This window comes from Bubalus kerabau, chromosome 8, assembly GCF_029407905.1.
Source record: "Bubalus kerabau isolate K-KA32 ecotype Philippines breed swamp buffalo chromosome 8, PCC_UOA_SB_1v2, whole genome shotgun sequence".
NCBI lineage: Eukaryota > Metazoa > Chordata > Mammalia > Artiodactyla > Bovidae > Bubalus > Bubalus kerabau.
In genome coordinates, this window is record NC_073631.1 from 47,259,004 (window position 1) to 47,285,903 (window position 26,900).

At 39.0% G+C, this 26,900-nt stretch overlaps 1 protein-coding gene across 1 annotated transcript in view; it reads right to left on the reverse strand.

Annotated features, from left to right (window-relative positions):
• Positions 1 to 26,900, reverse strand: part of FBXL13 (F-box and leucine rich repeat protein 13) — a 216,741-nt gene that overhangs the window by 158,420 nt on the left and 31,421 nt on the right. The window contains exon 7 of the mRNA XM_055590169.1: positions 25,260 to 25,424. Within this exon, the coding sequence (XP_055446144.1) occupies positions 25,260 to 25,424 (165 nt within the window). The remainder of the gene's footprint in view (positions 1 to 25,259; positions 25,425 to 26,900) is intronic.

The window sequence follows — 26,900 nt, forward strand, 5'->3', positions numbered from 1 at the left end:
AGAGTTGGACTATAAAGAAAGCTGAGCACCAAAAAATTGATCCTTTTGAACTGTGATGTTGGAGAAGACTCTTGAGAGTCCCTTGGACTGCAAGGAGATCCAACCAGTCCATCCTAAAGGAGATCAGTCTTGAGTGTTCATTGGAAGGACTGATGTTGAAGCTGAAATTCCAATACTTTGGCCACCTGATGCGAAGAGCTGACTCATTTGAAAAGACCCTGATGCTGGGAAAGATTGAAGGCATGAGGAGAAGGGGATGACAGAGAATCAGATGGTTGGATGGCATCACTGACTCAATGAACATGAGTTTGGGTAAATTCCGGGAGTTGGTGATGGACAGGGAGGCCTGGCGTGCCGCAGTCCATGGGGTTGCAAAGTGTTGGACATGACTGGGTGACTGAACTGAACTGAACTGAATAATAAGCAATGTTGAGCATATTTTCATGTGTTTATTAGTCATCTGTATGTCTTCTTGGGAGAAATGTCAGTTTAGCTCTTTCTTCCCACTTTTTTATTGGGTTGTTTGTTTTCCTGGTGTAGAATTACATGAGCTGCTTGTATATTTTGGAGATTAATCCTTTGTCAGCTATTCCATTTGCTATTATTTTCTCCTATTCTGAGGTTTGTCTTTTCACCTTGTTTATAGTTTCCTTTGCTGTGCAAAAACTTTTAAACTTAATTAGCTCCCAATTGTTTATTTTTATTTTTGTTTCCATTACTCTAGAGGTGTATCATAGAGGATCTTGCTATGATTTATATCAGAGTGTTCTGCCTACGTTTTCCTGTAAGAGTTTCATAGTTTATGGTCTTATATTTAGGGCTTTAATCCATTTTGAGTTTATCTTTGTGTATGGTATTAGGAAGTGTTCTAATTTCATTCTTTTACAGGTAGCTGTCCAGTTTTCCCAATATCACTTATTGAAGAGACTATCTTTTTCCCATTTTATATTCTTCCCTCCTTTGTCAAAGATAGGGTGCACACAGGTGCCTTGGTTTACCTCTGGGCTTTCTATCTTGTTCCATTGGTCTATATTTCTGTTTTTGTGCCTGTACGATATTGTTTGTAGTATAGTTTAAAGTCAGGAAGGTTGATTCCTCCATCTCCATTCTTCTTCCTCCAGATTGCTTTGGCTTGTTTTTGTTTTTAATACAGTATTTCTGATGTATAAAATGGTAGATATTCTGAAAACTTTATGAGTGTCTTCTCATATATATAGAATCTTAAGAAAAATAAGAATTTAATGTGTAAGTTTTTCACTTTGTATCTTTCTTCTTCTTCTACTTCTATGCATTTCTATTTCTATGTATCTTATTCTATTTCTCCCTAATTTAAATTTATTCTCAAAGGAGACATATGCTTTCTAGAAGACAGTATCCTAAAAAACATTCTACTACGATTTCCAAATGCCATTATAAATCAAAAAGCTGTTTTGGATATAATAAGTTTCATATGGGTCTGAACTATGATGGTTAGAGTCTAACATTCAAGAATTGGGTCCCAGGGAAATATAGGCCAATATTTTTATGTGTCACTTAAAATATTTAAAAAAATATATTTCATAGGAAAAATAATTATGTGGCCAAATAAGTTTGGGAAATTCAGATCAAAACAAAGTAAAATATTATGAAACAGTTAAGAACAGGGAGAAAGAAAGAAAGTCATAAACACTAGGCTTTTTAATGGAAATTCTCTATCCTCATGCTTCCAAGATGCCACATTATCCTGGTTTTTTCCCTGACTCTCCACCCCTGGTTCTCTGCTCTCTCCATTTTTCTATTAGTTTAAAGAAACAGTAGGATACACAAACATATACGTGCACACTAAGGAATTTGCTCCCACAATTACGGAGGCTGAGAAATCCAAGATTTGCAGCTAATAAGCTGGAGATCCAAGAGAGCCAGTGAGGGTAGTTCTGGCGTGAGTCCAGGGTCTGAGAACCAGGAAAGGCAGTGGTGTAAGTTCCAGTGCAAATCCGAGTCAGAAGGCAGGAGACAGATCTCTTAGCTCAAAGGCAGTAAAGTATAGAGAGAATTCTTCCTTGCTTACCCTTTTATTCTACCCAGGCCTTCAATGGCTTGGATGATATCCACCCATGCTGGAGAGGGCCTTCTGCTTTACTCAGTGCACTAATTCAAAAGTTAATCTCATCCAGAAACATCCTCACAGAACACACCCAGAACTAATGATTAGCCAAATATCTGGGGACTCATGGGCCATTCAAGTTGACACATAAAATTAACCATAACAGTCCCCAGTTGGCTTCCTTGCCTTTTCTTAAATTATGAGTATTTCCCAGTACTCACCCGTTGGCACCAGCAGATTTTTAAAATTTCTCTCCCTCAAAGAGTTTGTTCATTCTTAGGGCTTATATGATATTTATGATAACAACCGAATCGAATTTTTTAATGCTATACTTTCAGTAAGAAAGGAAAGGTTGTGTGGAAGTGGAAAGGGCAAATTTATTGTGGACTTCCTCTGTGCTGGGCATTTCATGTCAGTTCTTAGCAGACTCCTGTTATGTGTCCATTGTTATCCTATTTTAAAGTTGGAGGGACCTAACTCCACATTACTTTCCAGTTCTATCTGGATTAGGCTTGACAAATAAGATACAGGATGCCCAATTAAATTTGAATTTTACATAAACAGCTAATAGACTTTTAGTACAAGTTTGTGCCACATATTGCATAGGACAAAGTCATACTAAAAAGGAAAAGCAAACTTTACTTGAATTTTAAATTTAGTTGGGTATTCTATATTTTTACTTGCTAACTCTGGCAACTGTCAACCGGATTGGGGTCTCCCGTTGCTTGTGCTTGTCCTTTAGCTCTGTATATAGACCCTCAGTGTCAGCCTGGCCATCTGTCCCTGATCACTTGCCTGTCACCATGATCCTTGCATGTTGACAGCTCCCAAACCCTGATCCATGTGCTGTACACACCTACAGGACTCTCCTCAGGAAGGAATTCGTCCATGCTCAACACCCGGCCTAGTTGTGGCTGTTTGGGCAAATCCTCTGAAGACTATTCTCTACCACAAACAACATGGGACAGTCTCCCCCTCACTCCACCTAGAGCTAGCACCACCCTGGCAGTCATGCTTCTGGTTGAGTGCCCTACTGGCATATAATTCACCTCCAGGAGAAAATATGGATAGAGAACTGATCTTAAAAAACAAAGCCAGAACACTTAGCTGGCAGGGGACATAACCATGATCACAAACACACACAAACAAAGGCAGAGAGGCATGTCACAGCTCAGGGCAGCATATGTGCCCCAGAAGGGAGAGTAGACAGGATTTGTGTTCAACATTTTTTCACCATGGATAAGACTGTAAGGATCATGTTTATCAAAGCAGTGAATTCCACAGGCTGTACGACATAGCTAACTCACTGAATATTGGAACTAGTACCAAAATCAACAAGATGAAATTGAACAGAAATAACAGGAACCACTGTGTTGAGATTGAGAATAGCAGTGACATAAAGTAAAACTGCTGGCCAGCAGTTCAGATAAAGAAGACCTCAGCATTTATGTTCAACACAAGTTCAAGGATAGGCATTCTGAGGTAGTAGGGGGAAATACAAGACTTAGATTCAGACATACCCTATCTCAATTCCTGATTTCACCACTTAGGGAAAGAATGGGAGCTTATGGCAGACATCTGTGCTACATTCCCATGCAGACAAGGTGACAGGCCCTCTAGTGGGAGCCCTCTGAAGGCCACAGCAACTGACCACTGATAGCCTGCCTTGAGCACGATGGTAAAAGCCCCTGTGCCCAAGCTTGTTTCGGAAACTGTGGCACCTCCTACCTTCAAAGGACTGAGTCAACTTAGGAAGCACAGGTGTGGTGGCCTGTGTGGGCTCAAGTGCAGTGTTCTTCTTGGGTACTTGGGCTCTAAGATTTGCACAACCAAGGAGCAGGACCCAGGGGGATTTAGGATTACAGTTCAGGATTGAGATTGACTTTACTGGCTGCAAATGGTGGCATAGAGCAAACTGACCTGAGGTCCTCAGGGAACACATATGAAGGGTAACTAACCAAGACTAAAGGAGAGAAGAGAAGCCTTTCTGGAAAAGATGACATCTGAGCTGTGCATAACAGGAGTGAGCCAGTCAAAGAAAAGAAGGGGTCCTATACAGAGAAGGCATAGTGGCTGCAGAGAGTGTCCTGTACTTGGGTAATAGACTAAGTAATGCAGTATGGCTAGAGCCGAAGATTCCTACAGAGAAATGGTGGAGAATGAAGCTGAAAGATGGTGACGGGCTAGATCAGGAAGGGCTTTGTGGGCAATGTTAGAGCCAGTGGGAAGTCAAGGAGAGATTTTTAAGCAGGAAAGTGACGTGAATAAATGTGACTTTAGAAAGACAGCTCTGGTGGACAAATGAAAAATGAGTTGGAAGGTCAAGGTCAAGAATAAGTGCTGGGGAAAAAAATAAGAATAGATTCTGGAAGACCCAACTAAAATGCTTTGATATTAATAATGTCACTGAAAGTAATGAGTGCCAAAGAGAATGGAGAGGAGAAAGTACGAGAGATTACATGTTAAAATGGAAAGGTAGGGACTTCGCTGGTGGTCCAGTGGTTAAGAATTCACCTGCCAATGCAGGAGACATGGGTTCGACCCCTGGTCCAGGAAGATCCCACATGCCCTGGGGCAACTAAGCCTTTGTGCCACAACTACTGAAGCCCAAGCACGCCAGAGCCCATGCTCTACAAAGAGAAGCCACTGCAATGAGAAGCCCACATATCACGACTAGAGTAGCCTTACTCTGCAACTAGAGAAAGCCCTTCCGTCACAGTGAAGACACAGCACAGCCAAAACTAAATAAATTTAAAAAAAAGAAAATGTATTAATAAAAGAAAAGGAGGACAGCATATGTAGGGGGGAATAAAGGAGGGAAGTATATCATAATTCGCAGATCCTAGCTAGATTACTGGAGTCAATGATGCTGCTGTTCATTTAGAAACAGGATACAGGAGAAATAGAGGGTTGGGGGAGGGAAATGATGAGTTCTACTTTGGAAATGATGAATTGGCTTGTACCTTTGGAACACCCAAGTAGAGACCATTTTAAAAGCAGTTTTTGCGTGTCTCTGTAGGTAGGTGGGAGGTAAAATCAAGATATCTGACAACTCTTACAAGGAGAAAAATATATTAGCTCAAGAAAGGAGGGTTGAGAAATGTTTTATAGAATAGGAATGAGTTGCATACATTTATAGACACAAGGAAATAAATTAATAGAAAGAAACTAACTAAAGGGGCCAGGGAAGGAGCAGGGGTAGCAGTTCTGCCCTATTTAATTTTACCTTATAGTGCAGTAAAAGGAGAGCTGTCTTCTGAATATAGCACACAGCTTCTTGAGTTAACTGGTAAATTACCTAGTGCAACCATAAGCCATCTAAAACAGATGGTAAACTGCTAAAATGAATTAGGTTCCACCACCCATCTCAATGGAACATTGTATAGTACGGAAAGAAAAACGCTTGGCAAGGCAGAAGCATAAGTCAGGAGTAAGTGGTGAGTCGTGTGAGTCATGCATGCATTTAAGATCAGTAAAACCCTGGCTCTGCTCCTGACTTCATTACTTCTGAGCTTCTCATCCCTCTAGTTGCCCAGGCTCAATGATACCCTATTAGCCTCCTCACTCACTTTTTCACTCTACATACTACCTGTTTCAGAATTCTCTGAGTGCTTTGGTTCGCACATGGGCCCTTTCCTTTTCATTCCCACTAAATGTCTTTTTAAGTCTGCCATCAGGTCACTGCCCACAGGTTAAAGCCCAACTCCTGAGTGGACACTCAAGGCCTCAACAATATGGCTCTGTCTCATTTTTCCAACTTTACATCTTGCTACTCCCAACACATTATTTTCCATTCCCGTCAAACTGACCTTACTCACCCATACCTGAACTGTTTCTACCATTTTCCTGTCATTATTTTTCTTTTAATTCTTTCATCAAATACCCCTGTTTTTGTTCTGTTAGAAAAGTGTTTCCTGACAGTACTGTCTACAGCAGCACACCCCAGTCACTTTTTCTTTTTCAATTGAGATATGTTGTTCACTTAATTGTGTTTGACTCTATGCAGCCTCAAGGACTGCAGCAAGCCAGGCTTCCTGTCCTTCACTATCTCCTGGAGTTTGCTCAAACTCATGTCCCTAGAGTCAGTGATGCCAACCAATCATCTCACCCTCTGTTGCCCTCTTCTCCTCCTGCCCTCAATCTTTCCCACCATCAGTGTCTTTTTTTAATTAATTGGCTCTTCGCATCAGGTGGCCAAAGTATTGGAGCTTCACCTTCAGCATGAGTCCTTCCAATGAATATTCAGGGTTGATTTCCTTTAGGATTGACTGGTTTGATCTCCCTGTAGTCCAAGGCACTCATGGGAGTCTTCTCAGCACCACAGTTCGAAAGCATCAGTCCTTCAGCGCTCAGCTATCTTTATGGTCCAACTTTCACATCCATATATGACTACTGGAAAAGCATTGCTTTAATTGTATGGACTTTTGTAGGCAAAATGATGTCTCTGCTTTTAATATGCTGTCTAAGTCATAGCTTTCCTTCCAAGGAGCAAGCATTAATTTCATTTAATTTCATGAAATTAATTTTATTAATTAATTTTAATTTGTTCATAAATTCATTTTAATTTCATTTAATTTCATGGCTTCAGTCATGATTCACAGTGATTTTGGAGCCCAAGAAAATAAAATTAGCCACTGTTTCCATTTTTTCCCCCGTCTGTTTACCATGAAGTGATAGGACTGGATGCCATGGTCTTAGTTTTCTGAATGTTGAGTTTTAAGCCAGCTTTTATCACTCCGCTTTTTCACCTTCATCAAGAGGCTCTTTAGTTCCTCTTAGCTTTCTGCTATTAGGGTGGTGCCATCTGCATATCTGAGATTGTTGATATTTCTCCAAGAAAACTTGATTCAGCTTGTGATTCATCTAGCCCAGCATTTCGCATGATGTACTCTGCATAGAAGTTATATAAGCAAGGTGACAATATACAGCCTTAAGGTACTCCTTTCACAATTTTGAACCAGTCCATTATTCCATGTCTGGTTCTGTTGCTTCTTGACCTGCATACAGATTTCTCAGGAGGCAGGTAAGTTGGTCTGGTATTCCCATCTCTTTAAAAATTTTCCACAGTTTTTGTGATCCACAGAGTCAAAGGCTTTAGTGTAGTCAGTGAAGTAGAAGTAGATGTTTTTCTCTGGCATTCTCTTGCTTTTTCTATGATCCAATGGATGTTGGTAATTTGATCTCTGGTTCCTCTGCCTTTCCTAAATCCAGCTTGTACGTCTAGAAGTTCTCCGTTCACATATGGTTGAAGCCTAGCTTGAGGGATTTTGAGTATTACTTTGCTAGTATGTAAAATTAGCACGGTTGTACAGCAGTTTGAACATTCTTTGGGATTGCCTTTCTTTCTTTTTTTTTTTTTGGTGGGATTGCCTTTCTTTGGGATTGGAATGAAAGCTGACCTTTTCCAGTGCTGTGGCTATTGCTGAGTTTTCTAAATTTGCTGGTGTTTGAATGCAGCACTTTAACAGCATCATCTTTTAGGATTTGAAATAGCCCAGCTAAAATTCCATCACCTCTACTAGCTCTGTCCCTAGTAAGCTTCCTAAGGCCCACTTTACTTCATACTCCAGGATGTCTGGTTCTAGGTGAATGATCACTCCATCGTAGTTATCCCGATCATTAAGACCCTTTTTTGTACAGTTCTGTGTATTCTTGCCACCTCTTCTTAATTTCTTCTGCTTCTGTTAGATCCTTACCTTTTCTGTCCTTTATTGTGCCCATCTTTGCATGAAATGTTCCCTTGGTATCTCTAATTTTCTTGAACTGATCTCTAGTCTTTCCCATTGTATTGTTTTCTTCTATTGCTTTTCATTGTTCACTTAGGAAGGCTTTCTTGTCTCCCTTGCTATTCTTTGGAACTCTGCATTCAGATGGGTATATCTTTTCCTTTCTCCTTGCCTTCCACTTCTTTTCTTTTCTCAGTTATTTGTAAGGTCTTCTCAGACAACCATTTTGCCTTTTTGCATTTCTTTTTCTTGAGGATGGCTTTGGTTATCACCTCCTATACAATGTTACAATCCTCCTTCCATAGTTCTTTAGGCACTCTGTCTATCAGATCTAATACCTTGAATCTATTTGTCACTTCCACTGTATAATCATAAGGAATTTGATTTATGTCATACCTGAATGGCCTAGTGCTTTTCCCTACTTTCTTCCATTCACATTTGAATTTTGCAATGAGGAGCTGATGATCTGAGCCACAGTCATCTCCTGGTCTTGTTTTTGCTGACTGTATAGTGCTTCTCCATCTTTGGCTACAAAGAATATATTCAATCTGATTTTGGTATTGACCACCTGGTGATGTCCATGTGGAGGCCTCTCTTGTGTTGTTGGAAGAGGGTGTTTGCTATGACCAGTGCATTCTCTTGGCAAAACTTTGTTAGCCTTTGCCGTGTTTCATTTTGTACTCCAAGGCCAAACTTGCCTGTTATACCAGGTATCTCTTGACTTCCTACTTTTGCATTCCAGTCCCCTATGATGAAAAGGACATGTTTTTTTGGTGTTAGTTCTAGAAGGTCTTGTAGATATTCATAGAATGATTCAACTTCAGCTTCTTGTCTTCAGTGAACATAACTGACATTAATATGTTAGTTTTAAGTATACAACATAGTGATTCAATCTTTGTATATATCACAAAATGATCACAGTAAGTCTAGTTAACATATATCACCACACAGCTACAATTTTTTTTCATGCAATGAGAATTTTTAAGATCTACTCTTAGTTAGTTAGTTAGTTCAGTCGCTCGGTCATGTCCGACTCTTTGCAACCCCATGAATCACAGCACGCCAGGCCCCCCTGTCCATCACCAACTCCCGGAGTTCACTCAGACTCACGTCCATCGTGTCGGTGTTGCCATCCAGCCATCTCATCCTCTGTCGTCCTCTTCTCCTCCTGCCCCCAATCCCTCCCAGCATCAGAGTCTTTTCCAATGAGTCAACTCTTCACATGAGGTGGCCAAAGTATTGGAATTTCAGCTTCAGCATCATTCCTTCCAATGAACACCCAGGACTGATCTCCTTTAGGATGGACTGGTTGGATCTCCTTGCAGTCCAAGGGACTCTCAAGAGTCTTCTCTAACACCACAGTTCAAAAGCATCAATTCTTCAGCGCTCAGCTTTCTTCACAGTCTAACCCTCACATCCATACATAACTACTGGAAAAACCATAGCCTTGACTAGATGGACCTTTGTTGGCAAAGTAATGTCTCTGCTTTTCAATATGCTGTCTAGTTTTAACAATTTTCAAATATACAATACAGTATTATTAACTATAGTCACAGTACTGTACATTACAGAACTTATTTTAGAACTGAAAGCTTATACATTTTGACCACCTTTACTCATTTTGCCTGCCTCCACCAATCTGTTTTCTGTATCTATGAGTTCATTTTTCCCTCTTGTTGTCTGTTTTTTTTTTAGATTCTACATATAAGTAAAATCATACAGTATTTGTTTTTCTCTTTATGACTTATTTCACTTAACATAATGCCTCCAAGTTCCAACCATATTGTCAAAAATGCCAAGATTTCCTTCTTTTTATGACAGAATAATATTCTAACATATATTATATATAATAATTTCACATTTTTATCCATTCATCTGCTGACGGATACTTAGGTTGTTTCCATGTCTTGGCTAACTGTAAATAATGCAGCAGTGAACACAGGGTATCTTTGTGAGTTAGTGTTTTTGTTTTCTTCAGATAAATACCCAGAAGTGGAACTGCTGAATCATATGGTATTTCTATTTTTAATTTTTTTTGAGGAACTTCCATAATGTTTTCCATTGGCTGCACCAATTTACATCCCCACCTTTGCTTTTGGCATTCCTTTTAGTAACGGTGTTCTTCTTTTACCCTGATGTATTTTCTTCATAGCATTTAATCCTGTGTAACATATCCTTTTGTGTTTCCTTTTTTACTATCTGATTCTTCACACTTCTCACACTTGCCCTGTGACAGCAAGATATTTGTCTAATCCGTCACTGTGCCCCCAATACCTAAAATGGAGCCTGTGTATTACAGTATTATAGGCATCCAACATAGCTATTACATAGATAAAATGACATCCTTGAGTACCTGCTTGTGCCAGTCTCCGAGATGCTGAGGATAAAGAAATGTGAAAAATCAATAGACAGAAACTTCAATTAAATAGAGTTGGGAGACCATAAAGAGGATCTCTCATACCTGTAGGGATAACAGAGCCCAAGAAGAAGGACTCCTCTTCCTCCCATGGCAGAGACTCAGCCAGTGAGAAGCCATGGGCTCTTTGTTTACTTAGCCCTCACAACTTCCTTCTCCTTCCCTATAAAAGTGCTCCCCTTCCTCTGCGCTGGGGGGACTTGTGGGTGACTCACATGGTTACAGACCTCTGACTGCAATTCTCTGCTGATTCTGAATAAACAAACCTTTGCCAGAGAACTGTCTGACGGTGCATTTGTTTTAGTTCAACAGAAGTAATCAAAACAGATGTAATCCCATTACCCCAAAGCATGCAATTTAGTGGGAAAGACAGACAAAAAATAAGAACACTGTTAAAAATTCATATTAATACTAATTACAGTGAGAAGCACTATGAAGGAAAAGAACAGGGATTGATTTTAGATTAAGTAATCATTTGTAAACTTCTTGACTTAGTTTTTACTAATTAGGGCTAAAGCAATAAAAGTCAGGTCTATGGACAGAGCAATCTTGTACCAAAAATAAACTGATCCTAAAACAATTTTTAGATGTTTGGATTCATTTGCTTTTTTATCCACACCACAAATTGAGCCAACATACACATAGCTCTTTGATGGAGCAGTGTAGTTTTGGAAGCTTCCCTTATGTGAAGTTCACACAATACTTTCCTAAGAAACCTGGAACCACTCTGCTTTGGTGAATTGAGGTCAGACTGACCCTTGAGGTTATCAAAATATGGACTCAAAAGTCATTGAGAATACTCTTTTGTTTTAGAATCCCAAGTAATTTAATCTAACAGGCTTGAGTCATCTGGTTTTCCTCCTGCAACATGGTACAAGTTTTAACAGTTATCCAGGTTTTTTTTTTTTTTTTTTTTTTATCCCCCAAGTGAGATGAGTCATCAAACTATAAAATCTGAAGGTGATTTAGTAAATTTTTGCAAGTCCACATACTATTGTCCTTTACAAACAGAAAGTTATAGGTGTTTAAGATGAAAGACAGCCCTAAGATACTACTTATATTATTAAGCTAATCAAGCACTCTTTCATTTTAAGACAACTGCATTACTTAACTAGGTTATTTAGACTTTCCAAATTCATCAACATAAGAAGTTTTTTTCTGTATTGCTTGCCAAACTACACACATACAAAAAACCTTGCATTTTCATGGAAAATAATCTTTGCCAACCCTCTCAACAAGCTCTGAGTTTGACTGATAGTGTATGAGCTCTACCATCTGCTAACAAAGCAGCCTTTCATAATGGATAAATGATACTAAGGGAAATGATAGTGAAACAGAACCTGACTTGTTTTCATAAGTTGATGCAACTGAACATAAAAAGCAAGCCTACACTTTTCCAAGTGAAGTTCAAATTGTATCCCAATAATTGAAACTGGGTGCTGTTTGAAATTATTCCTTTAAAACATGCAATCTAAATAGATAAATCTCCTTTAAAAACTAACACTTCCAAAAACTTTAAATAAAGTTTAGATCCAACTCATATTACATTGTTTAAGTCCCTGAGAATTAATTGACCAGAGAAGTCACCAAATTAAATGTCATTTTAAAACTATGATTAAAAAAATTAGCTCTGAACATCTATTGTATTAATAGGCTTAATAAACCCATCTCTTCAAGACATGAGTGTTAGAATCATTAATTTCCAATTTTACACTATAGGTTTACTCTTTTATTACTTGTACATTTTAATGGATATCCTTGACAACTTATTTGACTGAGGAAAATTTGAGAATGTCTCCAAAAATAATGCTGTGCTTTAGTGTCATGTCAAGATTTAGTAAATTTTAAAAGTTACTCTTTATTTTTTTAAAGGTAGTACAACTAAACACATATATAATGGCTCTTAATTATTGTTTTTTGTTTCATGTTTATTTTACTCATATGTATATATATTATGGGGCTTCCCAGGTGGCACCAGTGGTAAAGAACCCACCTGCCTGCACAGGAGACGTAAGAGACGCAGGTTCCATCCCTGGGTTGGGAAGACCCCCTGGAGGAGGGCATGGCAACACACTCCAGTATTCTTGCCTGAAGAATCCCATGGACAGAGGAGCCTAGCAGGCTACAGTCCATAGGGTTGCAGAGTCGGACACAACTAAAGCGACTTGGCATGCATACATATTATAAATTATTATTTTACATATATAAGAATAGCACATTCATATAGATATACATGTATGTGTGTAAATATATATATATATATATATATACATTCTTTTTACTTAGAATTCTCTAAGAGGAAAAACCAGAGTGATATAGAGGCTATAATTTTAGCCAAGTAGTCAGGAAAAATAAGTGCTGGTCTTAGTTTCATAGCTGTCTGGCTTTAAGAATGTCATTTAATTTCTTAGATCCTCAGCTGACCCTCCTGAAAAGGTAAAATCTCAGTATAAAAATCTGTTCTTTTCTAGATCATGCTATGGTTTGACTATTCTGGCAGACTCTATAAATCTGTCCCCAAAGGACTCAATATCATTCCAGACAGAGGCGGGGTGGGTATTGGAATAGAAGGAGGGACAGGAAGCCTGATCATTACCCATGACATGATGTCACAAAGCAATATTTAAAATGCAGAAACTGGCAATGATTTTCATTGTCCTCAGCAACATCCCCAATAATTTTACATGTTTCCCATATCCTGATAGAAGTGAATCCAAATGTCAATTAATTCAACGTAAGTTCTTCTCTGTAAGTTTAGTTTTGTTGGGGTGATGAGCAAGGGCTAGGAGGGTTGAAACTACCAACGGTCATATCGCTAGTGAGTAGCTGGACTTTTAATCACTATATTATCAAACTAAAAGACTTCTTATGAGAAAACATGCAAGCTCATATCTCCATCATAACTGCTGAAGTTTCCATGTACAAGTTTCTGTTAAGGCCTGGATCACATTAAAAAATGGTTTATTGGCTCCTGGGTTCTGTGGTTCTTTATTAGTTGGCATTTTTAGTTTCTCTGAACTGGAAGGAAAGCTATAACAAAGAGACATCGCTTTGCCAACAAAGGTCCATATAGTCAAAGCTATTGTTTCTCCAGTAGTCATGTACGGATATGAGAGTTGGACCATAAAGAAGGCTGAGTGCCAAAGAATTGATGCTTTTGAATTGTGGTGCTGGAGAAGACTCCTGATAGTCCCTTGGGCTTCAAAGAGATCAAACCAGTCAACCCTAAAGGAAATCTATCCTGAGTATTCTTTGGAATGACTGATGCTGAAGCTGAAGCTCCATTACTTTGGCCACCTAATACAAAGAGCTGACTCACTGGAAAAGATCCTGATGCTGGGAAAGATTGAAAGCAACAGGAAAAGAGGATGGCAGAGGAAGAGATGGTTAGATAGCATTATCGTCTCAATGGATATGAATCTGAGCAAACTATTAGAGATAGTGAAGGAGAGAGAAGACTGAAGGGCTGCAGCCCATGATGTCACTAAGAGTCGGACATGAATTAATGACTGAACAACAACAACAGAACTGGAAGGTGGAAGTGGCTCCTTTGCAGCCTCTACATTTCTTGTTTCTTATTTGTTGTAATTGTTGTTTTGCTTTTCACTAAAACCAACACATTTTTTTTCTGACAAAGAGGAATGCCCTTTTAAATACTGACTGATGAATGGCAGTTTAGATCCACCTTCAATGAGACTGACTACCTGTTATCTCACCCAAGCCCCCACTCACAGTTCCACAGCAGTCTTGCAGTTAGATGTGGCTTAGTGGCAAAGTTCTAATCTAAGACACATCACTGGAAGTCTTGACTGTGAAGTCTTAGGGAAACTTTGGCTTTCCTAATAATCGAAGATAGACAACCTATTGCCTTCTACTACTGTGATTTTCCCCCTTCTTCTGGGCTGATAAGTGAATATAAGGTTGAAAGAGGAGAAGCCATATTGCAACCATGAGACAATAACCAAGAGGATACTAAGGGCTGTGAAGTGAAAAAATAGAAGAATTCCATTTTTATTGGCATTGTGGAGAAGCAGCCCTAAATGGCCTTCTTCTGTTATAGGGAAAAAACAAGTCCTTGTTTCTTTAAGCCCCACCAACAGTCATGTTTTCCTGTATTGGTAGGTGAAGACAGTATGATCTGATACCTTCGAGAATGACTAGACCCAGAGTATTGTGCCTAAAATAGCTACTTTGAAGCACAGTGAACTGTTTGCATCCAGTCAGCTTCTGAAACTAAGGACTTAAATGTTCTTATGCTCTCTGTAAGTCACCTATATGGAGGCCCATAAAAAGAAAGGTACTGTGTTCTTGAGGCCTAAAGATAGTTCAGAACCTTATCCTTTTCCTCTTCTGTTTCCATCAGCACTAGATTTTTTTTAATTATTGAAAACTTACTTTTTATGTCTAACCATCAATAATTGTTGACTGTCACAAGCACAAGAAATAGCCTGAGGAAAACTGTGGTCCTCTTATTCTAGATCTGTACTACCTTTTTAACCTTGAATTGGAGCAGCATAGTCTAATTCCTTAAATGACATATTCATTCACTTGATTAAATATTTTAAAATACTCGTATGCTTGTAAATCAGAGAATATAATATGAATAAGACATACTCCTAGACATCCAGGAATAATTTCATCTGTGTGTACCAATGAGTGCCTTGACTAACAGGCAACAAAACTATGTTGAGAAACTGCCTTGTGTTTGAAGTTAATTATGCCACTTTCTGTCAACTACTCCTCATGGAATCAAAACTGACGTTAACAATGGCCTGAAAATAGCTTGCATCACTACCTATGGCAGAATTTAAAGAAAGGTATCTGATATGAATATTCTATATTATATGCAGAAAATGCCATTAGAACAGAAAAGGAAGCAAAGATGGGTATGGATGGCACATTTGAAAAGACAGTACAAAGATTAGGAAAACAGAATTGAGGAAAGGGGCCAGGAAGTAAGCTAAAGCAGTTCCTACCTAGTGGCATATAGTTATTGAGTGAAGAAGGATGGAAAGTGAAGGTGAAGGACAGTGAAGTAGGGTATTTAGCATGAAAAATTGAACAGTGGTAACAGTCTGTTCAGGGTGCCATAGCAAAATACAATAAATTAGGTGGCTTAAACAACAAAAGTGTATTTCTCATAGTTCTGGAGGGTGGGAAGTCCAAGATCAAGTGTCTGTCCAATTTGGCTCCTGGTGGGAGCTCTCTCTTCTCTGCCTTCTTGCTGTGTACTCACAAAGCAGATAGAGAGCTCTGGTGTCTGCCCCTTTTTATACAGGCAACTACCCTATTGGGTTAGGATCCCAACTATATGACCTCATTTAAGCCTAATCATCTCTTCACAGGCCCTGTCTCCAAATACAGTCACATTGGAAGTGAGGGCTTCATCATAGGAATAGGGAGGAGTGGGGGATACAAACATTTAGTCCATAAATAAGAGCTTAAAAAGTTTCTGTAAGAAATGGAAGGAAGAGACCCATGGAAGGATACATGGGCACTGTTTGGAGCAACTGAAGTTAAATACCACCCAGGTTCAGAAAGCCATGATAGCCCAGGCTTTCTGCATGGAAGCATTTATTGGTTGCTTGTGAGAAAAAGAGTGCCAGGCAGGCTCACTAAGTCAAGGAAATAGATGATGGGGTTCAAAGATGTTGAGGTTGCTGGAATTTATTGGCAAAGTGCTGGAAAAGTGGAAGTTACACAGAAAAGAGGGCTCAAAATGTCTGCATAAGGATCCTTGCCTCTTTGACTGCATTTTAAACAGTGTGTCTGTGCAGGGGACAGGCCTTGAAACTGAACAAGAAAACCACTCCTGGGGACAAAGCATCTACCGGGAATCTGCAAACAGTACAACTCTAGTTCATATGGACTGGGAAATTTACAAATCGAGACAAATCAGAGTAGAGACATGTCACAGAATACTTAGGGCATTCAATAAAGATCCAGGAAGGTCACTTGATAAGCATAAGGATAAACTAGCATAGAAATATGTTATTCTAGTCTTTCCTTAACAAAGCTTAAGTATAAGCTGAGAAAAGATGAAGCCTGTCTTCAAGTAAATTAACTAACTGCAAAACCCAAGTTAATGCTTCTCAAAGAAAACAGGCACTCATCAATGTAACTTACTAAACATCCAGCATATAATAATTTAAAAATTACAATATCTTTAAAGAAGAAGGAAAATCTGACAAAACACATAACCAAGAGAAAAATTTAGAACGTAAACACATAGAGAAATTACAGGGATAATACAACTGGTAATCAAATTCTTCAAAACAGCTATTCTGAAAATGCTCAAGGTTTTCAAAGAAAAATAAAAGAGAAAGTGGAAAATGTTTTAATGAACCAAATAACTTCTAGAAATGAATGTAACATCTATAGTGAATAAAATCACTGGAATGGCTTAATAACAGATTATACACTGCCTTTTTTTTTTTTTTACCCTAAACAAGCACTGTTTAATTATTTGAAGTTAGGCAGTCAACAATAAAAACAAAATTAAAAATCCCTACTATAAAACTAGCCAAATGTCACTGCTGCTACTGCTGCTAAGTCGCTTCAGTCGTGTCCGACTCTGTGTGACCCCATAGATGGCAGCCCACCAGGCTCCGCTGTCCCTGGGATTCTCCAGGCAAGAACACTGGAGTGGGCTGCCATTTCCTTCTCCAATGCATGCATGTCATCTATGGAGTCGCACAGAGTCCATGCGACTGAAGCAACTTAGCCAAATATCACTAATGATCAACAAGTTCCTTGCTCTACATTCTGAGGAAGTTATTGTTTATTGCGGCCATCCTCTCTGTCTCTTTCTGAAAAGTTTCTAAACTCAAGATTGACTGGATGCATTTTCCCCTTTTTAAGGTAGCTGACGGAGAAGGCAATGGCAACCCACTCCAGTACTCTTGCCTGGAAAATGCCATGGACAGAGGAGCCTGGTAGGCTGCAGTCCATGGGGTCGCTAGAGTTGGACACGACTGAGCGACTTCACTTGCACTTTTCACTTTCATGCACTGGAAAAGGAAATGGCAACCCACTCCAGCGTCCTTGCCTGGAGAATCCCAGGGACGGGGGAGCCTAGTGGGCTGCCATCTATGGGGTCGCACAGAGTCAGACACGACTGAAGCGACTTAGCAGCAGCAGTAGCAGCAGCAAGGTAGCTGAAGAAAAAGGAGGTTAACGAACGCTAGTATGAATTTTAAAACATTCTAAGTTCATCCTACTTCCAAAATTCAGCAGTATGTTGCAGGCCATCTATTATACGAATCATTGGTGCCTTTTTTGGCTAATTTTATGAGTAATTAGAACAACAGACTGGTTCCAAATAGGAAAAGGAGTACATCAAGGCTGTATATTGTCACCCTGCTTATTTAACTTATATGCAAAGTACATTATGAGAAACGCTGGACTGGAAGAAACACAAGCTGGAATCAAGATTGCCGGGAGAAATATCAGTAACCTCAGATATGCAGATGACACCACCCTTATGGCAGAAAGTGAAGAGGAACTCAAAAGCCTCTTGATGAAAGTGAAAGTGGAGAGTGAAAAAGTTGGCTTAAAGCTCAACATTCAGAAAACGAAGATCATGGCATCCAGTCCCATCACTTAATGGGAAATAGGGAAACAGTGGAAACAGTGTCAGACTTTATTTTTCTGGGCTCCAAAATCACTGCAGATGGTGACTGCAGCCATGAAATTAAAAGACGCTTACTCCTTGGAAGGAAAGTTATGACCAACCTAGATAGCATATTCAAAAGCAGAGACATCACTTTGCCAACAAAGGTCCGTCTAGTCAAGGCTATGGTTTTTCCAATGGTCATGTATGGATGTGAGAGTTGGACTGTGAAGAAGGCTGAGCGCCGAAGAATTGATGCTTTTGAACTGTGGTGTTGGAGAAGACTCTTGAGAGTCCCTTGGACTGCAAGGAGATCCAACAAGTCCATTCTGAAGGAGATCAGCCCTGGGATTTCTTTGGAAGGAATGATGCTAAAGCTGAAACTCCCGTACTTTGGCCACCTCATGCGAAGAGTTGACTCATTGGAAAAGACTCTGATGCTGGGAGGGATTGGGGGCAAGAGGAGAAGGGGACGACGGAGGATGAGATGGCTGGATGGCATCACTGACTCAATGGACGTGAGTCTCAGTGAACTCCGGGAGTTGGTGATGGACAGAGAGGCCTGGCGTGCTGCGATTCATGGGGTCCCAAAGAGTCGGACACGACTCAGCGACTGATCTGATCTGATCTGAAACAAAAGTTAATGACTTTTTAAAAAACAGTTGCATATTTACTGTGCTGAACTTGAAGACATTACAATAAATACTATTCAAAATGAAGCACAGGAAGGAAAAAAAAAGTCTTAAAAAAGGAAAAGGAACTCAATGAAATGTGGGGAAATATTAAGTTGTTTAATGTATGTGTAATTGTAGTCCCAGAAAGAGAAAAAAGAATGAAAAATATTTGAAGAAATAATGGCTGAAAACTTTCCAAATTTTCTGGAAAATGTAAACATTTATATCTATGAGTTCAGTGAATTCCAAGAAGGACAAACACAAAGAAAACTACAAGGCATATCAAAATCAACTTGCTGAATATTCAATCATAAAAAGAAAAGTCTTCAAAGCAACAGAAAGGAAAAAGACACATGCATATAAAAAAAATATTCCACTGACTTCTTATTTAAAACAATGATACAGAAGATAATGAAATGACATCTTTTAAATGGAATGAATGAAAATTTTAAAGGTTGAGAAAATACAAGCTGAGAAAATTAAGCACCAACAGAAATGTGCTTCAAGAAATGTTAAAGGAGGTTCTTCATGCTGAAGAAAAACGGTTCCAGATGAAAACTCATATCTAAACTAGAAGAAAGAACACCACAATCAAGCAATCTGTGGAAAAATAGAAAATACTTTTTTCTGTAGCTTTAATTTCTTTAAAAGATCCCTTCCACTACCCTTTCACTTTATTCTTTCAACGCAGTTCAGGCCTTAAGGCATTAGATTGGTCCAAGTGAAGGAAGCATCTGTGTCAAGGTGAGGGGCCCAGGAGGGCTCTGTTGGCCCAAAGCAAGGCATCAGAACTTGGGGAGTATCCACTCAGTGGAGCAGCCTTCCTTGCACAAGGTTTTGGAGACCAAGACAGGTAAGGAGGGTGTCCCCAAGGAGGAATGGCCCACAGCCATCAGAGCCTCAGTGGAAAAAGGAAGACAAATGAGGAAGCATGGCTCACTGTGGGATGCTGGAGCCCAAGAAGAGGACATCTGCTCAGCACAGACTGAGACAAGCAGAATGAGAAGGGCAGTAGTCCCTGTGGAAGAACAGTGCAGGATACTGGAGTCTGCAAGGAATGAGGAGGAAGTCCTTAGGGAGGGACAGCCATTGTGGGATATAAGAACCTAAACAAGACAGGAGGGTGAATTAAGGAAGTAAAACTCTGTGTAAGATCCCTGGAGCAAGGGGCATGTGGAGAGCAGCTATGTTGGGGGAGAAGGTTGACATGTGGTGACAGGGCCTATTTAGTATAAGGCAGGCATCCCCAAAGAGGGGCGCCTGTGCACAGAGATTCAGAACCTGAGTAGGGTAAGGGGCCATCTACATAGGAAGGTACTCAGTGCAGGGCGTGTTAGCCCAAACAAAATTAGGAAGGCAACTGCATAGGGGAAAGGGCAACTGGCATAGAATGTCATAGTCCAAGCATATGAGGAGGGCCTCTGAGTGGCAAGGGGTGTCAGAGCCTGAGCAGGATGAGGTATCCACACAGAGGGGACAGTGGCAGCCACATGTGTGACTGCTTACACACAGGGGAGTGATCGGATAAGTAAATACATGAGGAATAATGAGAGTTGGGATTCTCACTGTTGGAGAAGGACATGGCAGATATAGAAAAGGAGAAGACTAGAATGAGTCCTGTGGTGATAAACTGAACTGGAAGTATTCACATGCAGTGTAGGTTTTAAGTACATAGAGATATGTATATATGGAGGAAATGTGGATGTGTGTGTACCTTCTTACACAATCTCTAGTTCTACCAAGAGTGCATGGGAGAAGCAACACTCCAATGGCAATGAACACAGGTAGTGTTCAAATCTTCATTTCTATGTACAATTCTCCATTCAAAAGGATTCAACGAGTTCTAGATAAATGACCTATCCAGGATGGAGCAGGGAAAATACAAGTGGAGACTGGAACATCATGTTGTGCTATAAAGTAGGGAAGTGCTCAGAGGATGATAGGTACATGCCAACAGGACACAGAAGGCAAATTGTTGTCATTGTTCAGTCACTAAGTCGTGTCTGAGTCTTTGCAGCACATGGACTGCAGCACACCAAGCTACTCTGTCCTTCACTATCTCCTTGAGTTTGCTCAAGCTCATGTCCACGATGAGTCAGTGGTGCGATCCAAACCACTTCATCCTCTGTCGTCCCCTTCTCTTCCTGCCTTCAATCTTTCTAAGCATCAGGGTTTTTTTTTTTTTCAGTGAATCAGCTCTTCGCATCACATGGTCAGAGTATTGGAGCTTCACCTTCAGCATCAGTCCTTTCAATGAATTTTCAGGGTTGATTTCCTTTAGGATTAACTGGTTCGATCTCCTTGCTGTCCAAGGGACTCTCAAGTGTCTTCTCTAGTGCCACAGTTTGAAAGCATCAATTCTTCAGCACTCAGCCTTCTTTATGGTCCAACTCTCACAACCATACATGACTATTGGAAAAACCATAGCTTTGGACCTTTGTTGACAAAAAGATGTCTCTGCTTTTTTAATACGTTGTCAATGTGTGTTATAGCTTTTCTTCCAAGGACCAAGCATCTTTTAATTTCATGACTGCAGTCACCATTCACAGTGATTTTGGAGCCCAAGAAAATAAAATTTACCACTGTTTCCATTTTATCCCCATCTACTTGCCATTAAAGGATGGGATTGGATGCCATGATCTTAGTTTCTTGAATGTTGAGTTTTAAGCCATCTTTTTCACTCTTCTCTTTGACCACCATCAAGAGGCTCTTTGTTCCTCTTCTGCATTAGGGTGGTGTCATCTGCATATCTGCATATTTTCTCCACGCAATCTTGATTCCAGCTTGTGAGTTATCCACCCTGTCATTTTCCATGACATACTCTGCATATAAGTTAAATAAGCAGGGTGACAATATACAGCCTTGACATACTCCTTTCCCAATTTTGAACCATTCTGTTGTTCCATGTCCAGTTCTAACTGTTGCTTCTTGACCTACGTACAGGTTTCTCAGGAAACCAGTAAGATGGTCTGGTATTCCCATCTCTTTAAGAATTTTCCACAGTTTGTTGTGATCCACCCAGTCAAAGGCTTTAGCATAGTCAATGAAGCAGAAGTAAATGTTTTTCGAAATTCCCTTGCTTCTTCTGTGATCCAGCAGATGTTGGCAATTTGATCTCTGGTTCCTCTGCCTTATCTAAATCCAGCTTGTACCCCTGGAAGTTCTCAGTTTATATACTGTTGAAGCCTAGCTTGAAGGATTTTGAGCATTACCTTGCTAGCCTGTGAAATGAGTACAGTTGAATGATAGTTTGAACATTGTTGGGCTTCCCTTGTGGCTCAGCTGTAAAGAATCTGCCTGCAATGCGGGCGACCTGGGTTCAATCCCTGGGTTGCGAAGATCTCCTGGAGAAGGTAAAGGCTACTCAATCCAGTATTCTGGCATGGAAAATTCCATGGACTGTATAGTCTATGGGGTCACAAAGAGTTGGACACAGCTAAGCAACTTTCACTTTCACTTTGAGCATTCTTTGGCATTGCCTGTCTTTGGGATTGCAGTGAAAACTGATCTTTTCCAGACCATTGCTAAGTTTTCCAAATTTGCTGGCATACTGAATGTGGCACTTTAACAGATTCATCTATTAGGATTTGAAATAGCTCAGCTGGAATTGCATTACCTCCACTAGCTTTGTGCCTAGTAGTGCTTCCTAACGCCCACTTGACTTCACACTCCAGGATAACCACCATCGTGGTTAGCCAGGTCATTAAGATTTTTTTTGTACAGATCTGTGTATTTTTGCCACCTCTTCTTAATCTCTTCTGCTTCTGTTAGATTATTGCTGTTTCTGTCCTATATTGTGCACATATTTGCATGAAAAGCTACCTTGGCATCTCTAATTTTCTTGAAGAGATCTTTAGCCTTTCCATTCTATTGTTTTCCTCTATTTTTTTGCACTGTTCACTTCAGAAGGCTTTCTTATCTCTCCTTGCTATTTCTTTGGAACTCTGCATTTAGTTGGGTGTATCTTTGCCTTTAGCTTCTTTTCTTTTCTCAGCTATTTGCAAGGCCTTCTCAGACAACCATTTTGCCTTCTTGCATTTCTTTTTCTCTGGGATCGTTTTGGTCACCACCTCCTGTTCAATGTTATGAACCTCCATCCACAGTTTTTCAGGCACTCTATCAGATCTCATCTCTTGAATCTATTTGTTACTTCTATTATATAAGCATAAAGGATTTGATTTAGGTCATACCTGAATGGCCTAGTGATTTTCCCTACTTTCTTTGCAGTAAGGAGCTCAGGATCTGAGCCACAGTCAGCTCCTGGTCTTATTTTTGCTGACTATATAGGGCTTCTCCATCTTCAGCTGCATATAATCAATCTGATTTTGGTACCAACTATCTGGTGATATCATGCTGTGCTATAAAGTAGGAAAGTGCTCAGAGGATGATAGTTACATGTCAAAGGGACATAGAAGGTAACTTGAAAGGAGTCCTGCTTCTGAATCTGGAAGAATTTGAGCACCAAAATAAATAGTGATAGTAACAGATTATATCTCATTGAATAAAATAGAAAACCATGAGTCATACAGATATAAATAAACTGAAAGTTTGATAATTGGAATAATCAAACAAACAGGAATGTTTATATAATTGTAAAGTACCTCCCCACAAAATTCATATCCATTTCAAAGAGGGCAGTTGAATAGTGGAGAAGCAGACACCACCTTAAACAAGCAATCACCTGTGAAATCATCAATCCTGGGCAAATCTAAATTCTGTACCATGTAGTGAGAAGAGCACAGCCTAATGTCTGTGGTATTTCTAATAAAAATTCAGAACCTGAATCTATTCTGGAGAAAACAGAACAAGTTAAAATAAGAGATCATCTACAATAAAATTGGCCTGATCTTCATGTCAAGGGAATGAAAATTAAAGAAAGGCAGACTCAAGGAGACGAACGGCCATGGTAGTCAGCTGTTCTTGTGTGATTCTGGATTGCATTCTTTTGCATTATTGGGACAACTGGGGATACCCAAATTAGATCCAAGGATTTTGATGGCTGACTTCAAGAGGATGCCCTTGTTTATAGTGAAAACTCCAAGAATATTTAGGGGTGATAGATTATCATGACCTTACTCTCAAATTGTTCAGAAAAAAAAGTACATTGTATTGCACTTGCAACCTTCCTGTTTGAGATTGTTAAACATTAAAAATACACATTGGATAAAATATAATTGACTGTTTAAAGGAAAAATAAACTCTAGTGTAGGGTTTATAAATACATAAAAATAAAGTACATGGAAATAATAGCATGAAGCACAGGAAGGGGAAGATGAAAGCATACTCTTGCTAGGTTCTTATATTATATGTAAAGTGATAAAAAATATTTTAAGGCATAATCTGAAATGAATTGAAAATTCAGGTGCTTACAATGTAAATAAACATTAGCAGTCAACATATAGGAGTTCAAAGAAAAACCAGCTACATAATTGTAGGAAGGAGTTTGATATGGCTTGGAAAAATAGCTAAAAATGACATATTAATATAACACAAAAATAAATAATCAGGGCAATAGTAATGGATTTTGTTACATAAAGCTTTAAATTTTCTCTGGTCAGACACCATGGGCAAAACTGAAAGCAAGCATTAAGTGTAGGCATTAAGGGCTTCCCTGGTGGCTCAGATGGTAAAGCATCTGTCTGCAGTAAGGGAGACCTGGCTTCGACCCCTGGATTGGGAAGATCCCTTGGAGGAGGGCATAGCACTCCACTATTCTTGCTTGGAGAATCCCCATGGACGGAGGTGCCTGGCAGGCTACAGTCTGCAGGGGCCTCAAACAGTCTGATCTGACTGAGCGACCAAGCACAGCACATTAAGTGTAGGGGAAAAAATTTCAAATATGTTCCAGACAAAAGGTGAAAACTACCAGTATATAAAGGGTTTTCTTATAAACTGTAAGAAAATTATAGGAATTCCAATTTGAACACAAAGAAGATGTGAACAGGCAATTTATAAAGAAGAAACAGTGGACAAAAATGTCCTCATTCTGACTCTGTGCTATACATAAAGTGCGAGATGAAATATAAATACAGGTATACATCTTGTTACCCAAAATAACTTGAGCTCAGTTCTACATATAGAAAGATGGGCTTAATACACGGGATTTTATAATGTAAATCTGCCATCAACCAGAATAAGGTGACATTTTACAACTCTTCCACCATTTATCAGTAGTCCCACAAAATAGGGATTACATATTTATCAAAATAGGACAGAATATAACCAGTAGTTGGAATTATGGTTTATATTTCAGAGATCAGTTCAATGAGTTATAAGATATAGATACATGATTCTTGTTTTTATGAACTCACAATCTAGGGAAGAAAGATGAGAGGCATGAATATATTTAACTAACTGAAAGTTGCATTATGACAAGCCCCATTTACATTCCAGAGTATAGGTGTAACATTTAAAGTTAAAGGATTAAGGATTAGAGATTAAAAGGTATGCAGTGAAGTATCTAAAATCTGTTGTACCTTAAATGATAACATGTTCTTGAACGAGGAAGGAAAGAAAGACATTTTTTTCATTCTTATTTACTATTTCTTTAATTTCTCCATTTTTGATTATTATAACAATTTACAGCCATCCAAATGGATGACTTCCAAAAACTGAGATAGCCCAAAGGTAGTTGTAAAAAATATTTTTTCTTCAAAATATGGTTTCCATCATTCATACAAGGTTCATAAAACCACTCTTTAAGAAAACATTATCAAAACAACTAGTTAAGACATGAATTCATACGAACCTGTAATATTGCTCTCTTGGGTAACTGTGAAATGTCAAATTCAGGAATCCCACCTACAAGAAAGCCTTCAGACATAAATTGTTCAGGAAAAAAGTATTCTTCTTTAGAACTTGTTTTGAATTTTAACTTGGAGAATTTTTGTAATTGAAGTTCATGCTTTAGCATCTGCCATGAAAATAATTTACAGATTCCATGGAATTGTTGTAAGGACTAAATGAGATGATACATATAAAGCACAATGCTTGATACAATGATAGCACCAATTAAACATTATTATCATCATTGTCATTATATAAATTATCATTGTCCAGAGCATATGTAATAGTCTCTGAACCACCAAAGCATTATAGATCATTTCCACTGGCTGTCATACAATACTGGCATAGGCAGCACCTTGAAGATGTGGTCCAGCCTTCTCTTGTGGAAATGAGAAAGCTGAAACCCACAGAGTCAAGGTTCTGGTAATGACAGGACTGATACCTGGAGCATGGAAGGGTAAGGTTTACCCTGGAGCTGTAAGAGGCGAGTCAGGGGACTTTTTCTCTGATCCAGTGGTTAGGACTCCACCCTCTCACTATCAAGAGCCCAGGTTTAAGGTCCCTGGCTGAGGAACCTAAGATGCTAGAAACTGTGTGGCATGGCCAAAAATGAAAAAAAAAAAAAAATTATATATATATATATATAAATGTTTTTCTTAAAAAAAAGTTAGAATTTGGAGAATTGCCTGATGTGTCATTACAGTAAATCCCCATTTTTACTTTCAATACATTCATTAAAAGCACATAATCAAAGAAAAAACACTAAAGGGTAAATAAGTGTTGTACCCATACACACACACAATTTTGCTGTAATATATGTACATATTAGAGCCTAAGGAAGAGCACACAACGGAGAGCTGGCACGTGGCTCTCTCCTCCCAGCAGACACCTACCATCCTCACTCCACCCTAGTGAATGCAGTGGTACTGTTAGGCCAAGAAATTACATAGCTAAAGTAAAACATTTTCTTTAAATACTCAATTAACTATTTAATACATATCTACTCTAGTATTCTTGCCTGGGAAGTCCCAGGATGGAGGAGCCTGGTAGACTACAGTCCATAGGGTCGCAAAGAGTCAGACACAACTGAGCGACTTCACTTTCACTTATATTAAGGATAATATTTCTATGTCATATATAATATACACTGTCATACATATTTATATATATATATATCAATTAATACAAAACATCTTGTTTATTATATGGGGATGGTTAAAGAGAACAGTGCTGTCTTCTCTCAGGGACATTCAGTTTAAGGGGACATAAAACAGCAGCCTGGTCACGCTGGTCACCTTTTCACCAGGAACCGTAAAACGGGGTTTAATTTCTTCCTATTTTTCTCTTTCCTATTTATCCCAACTTTATATTTCAGACTATTAGTAAAACATTACATACTAAATAATGTAACTACAAAAAATTCCAGCATGTTTCTGTATCTGTTCCTAGTAGTTACTGTGAATATTCTAAAAAAATCATTAAATGATAATTTACTATACTGATAGCTAAAGCAAACTAGAGATGTTTTTATTATATAAGTTTGGAGGAGTTTGCTTGGATCCTCTGTTTTGACTGCTTTAATTTCTCATAGGTGTCCCAGTTA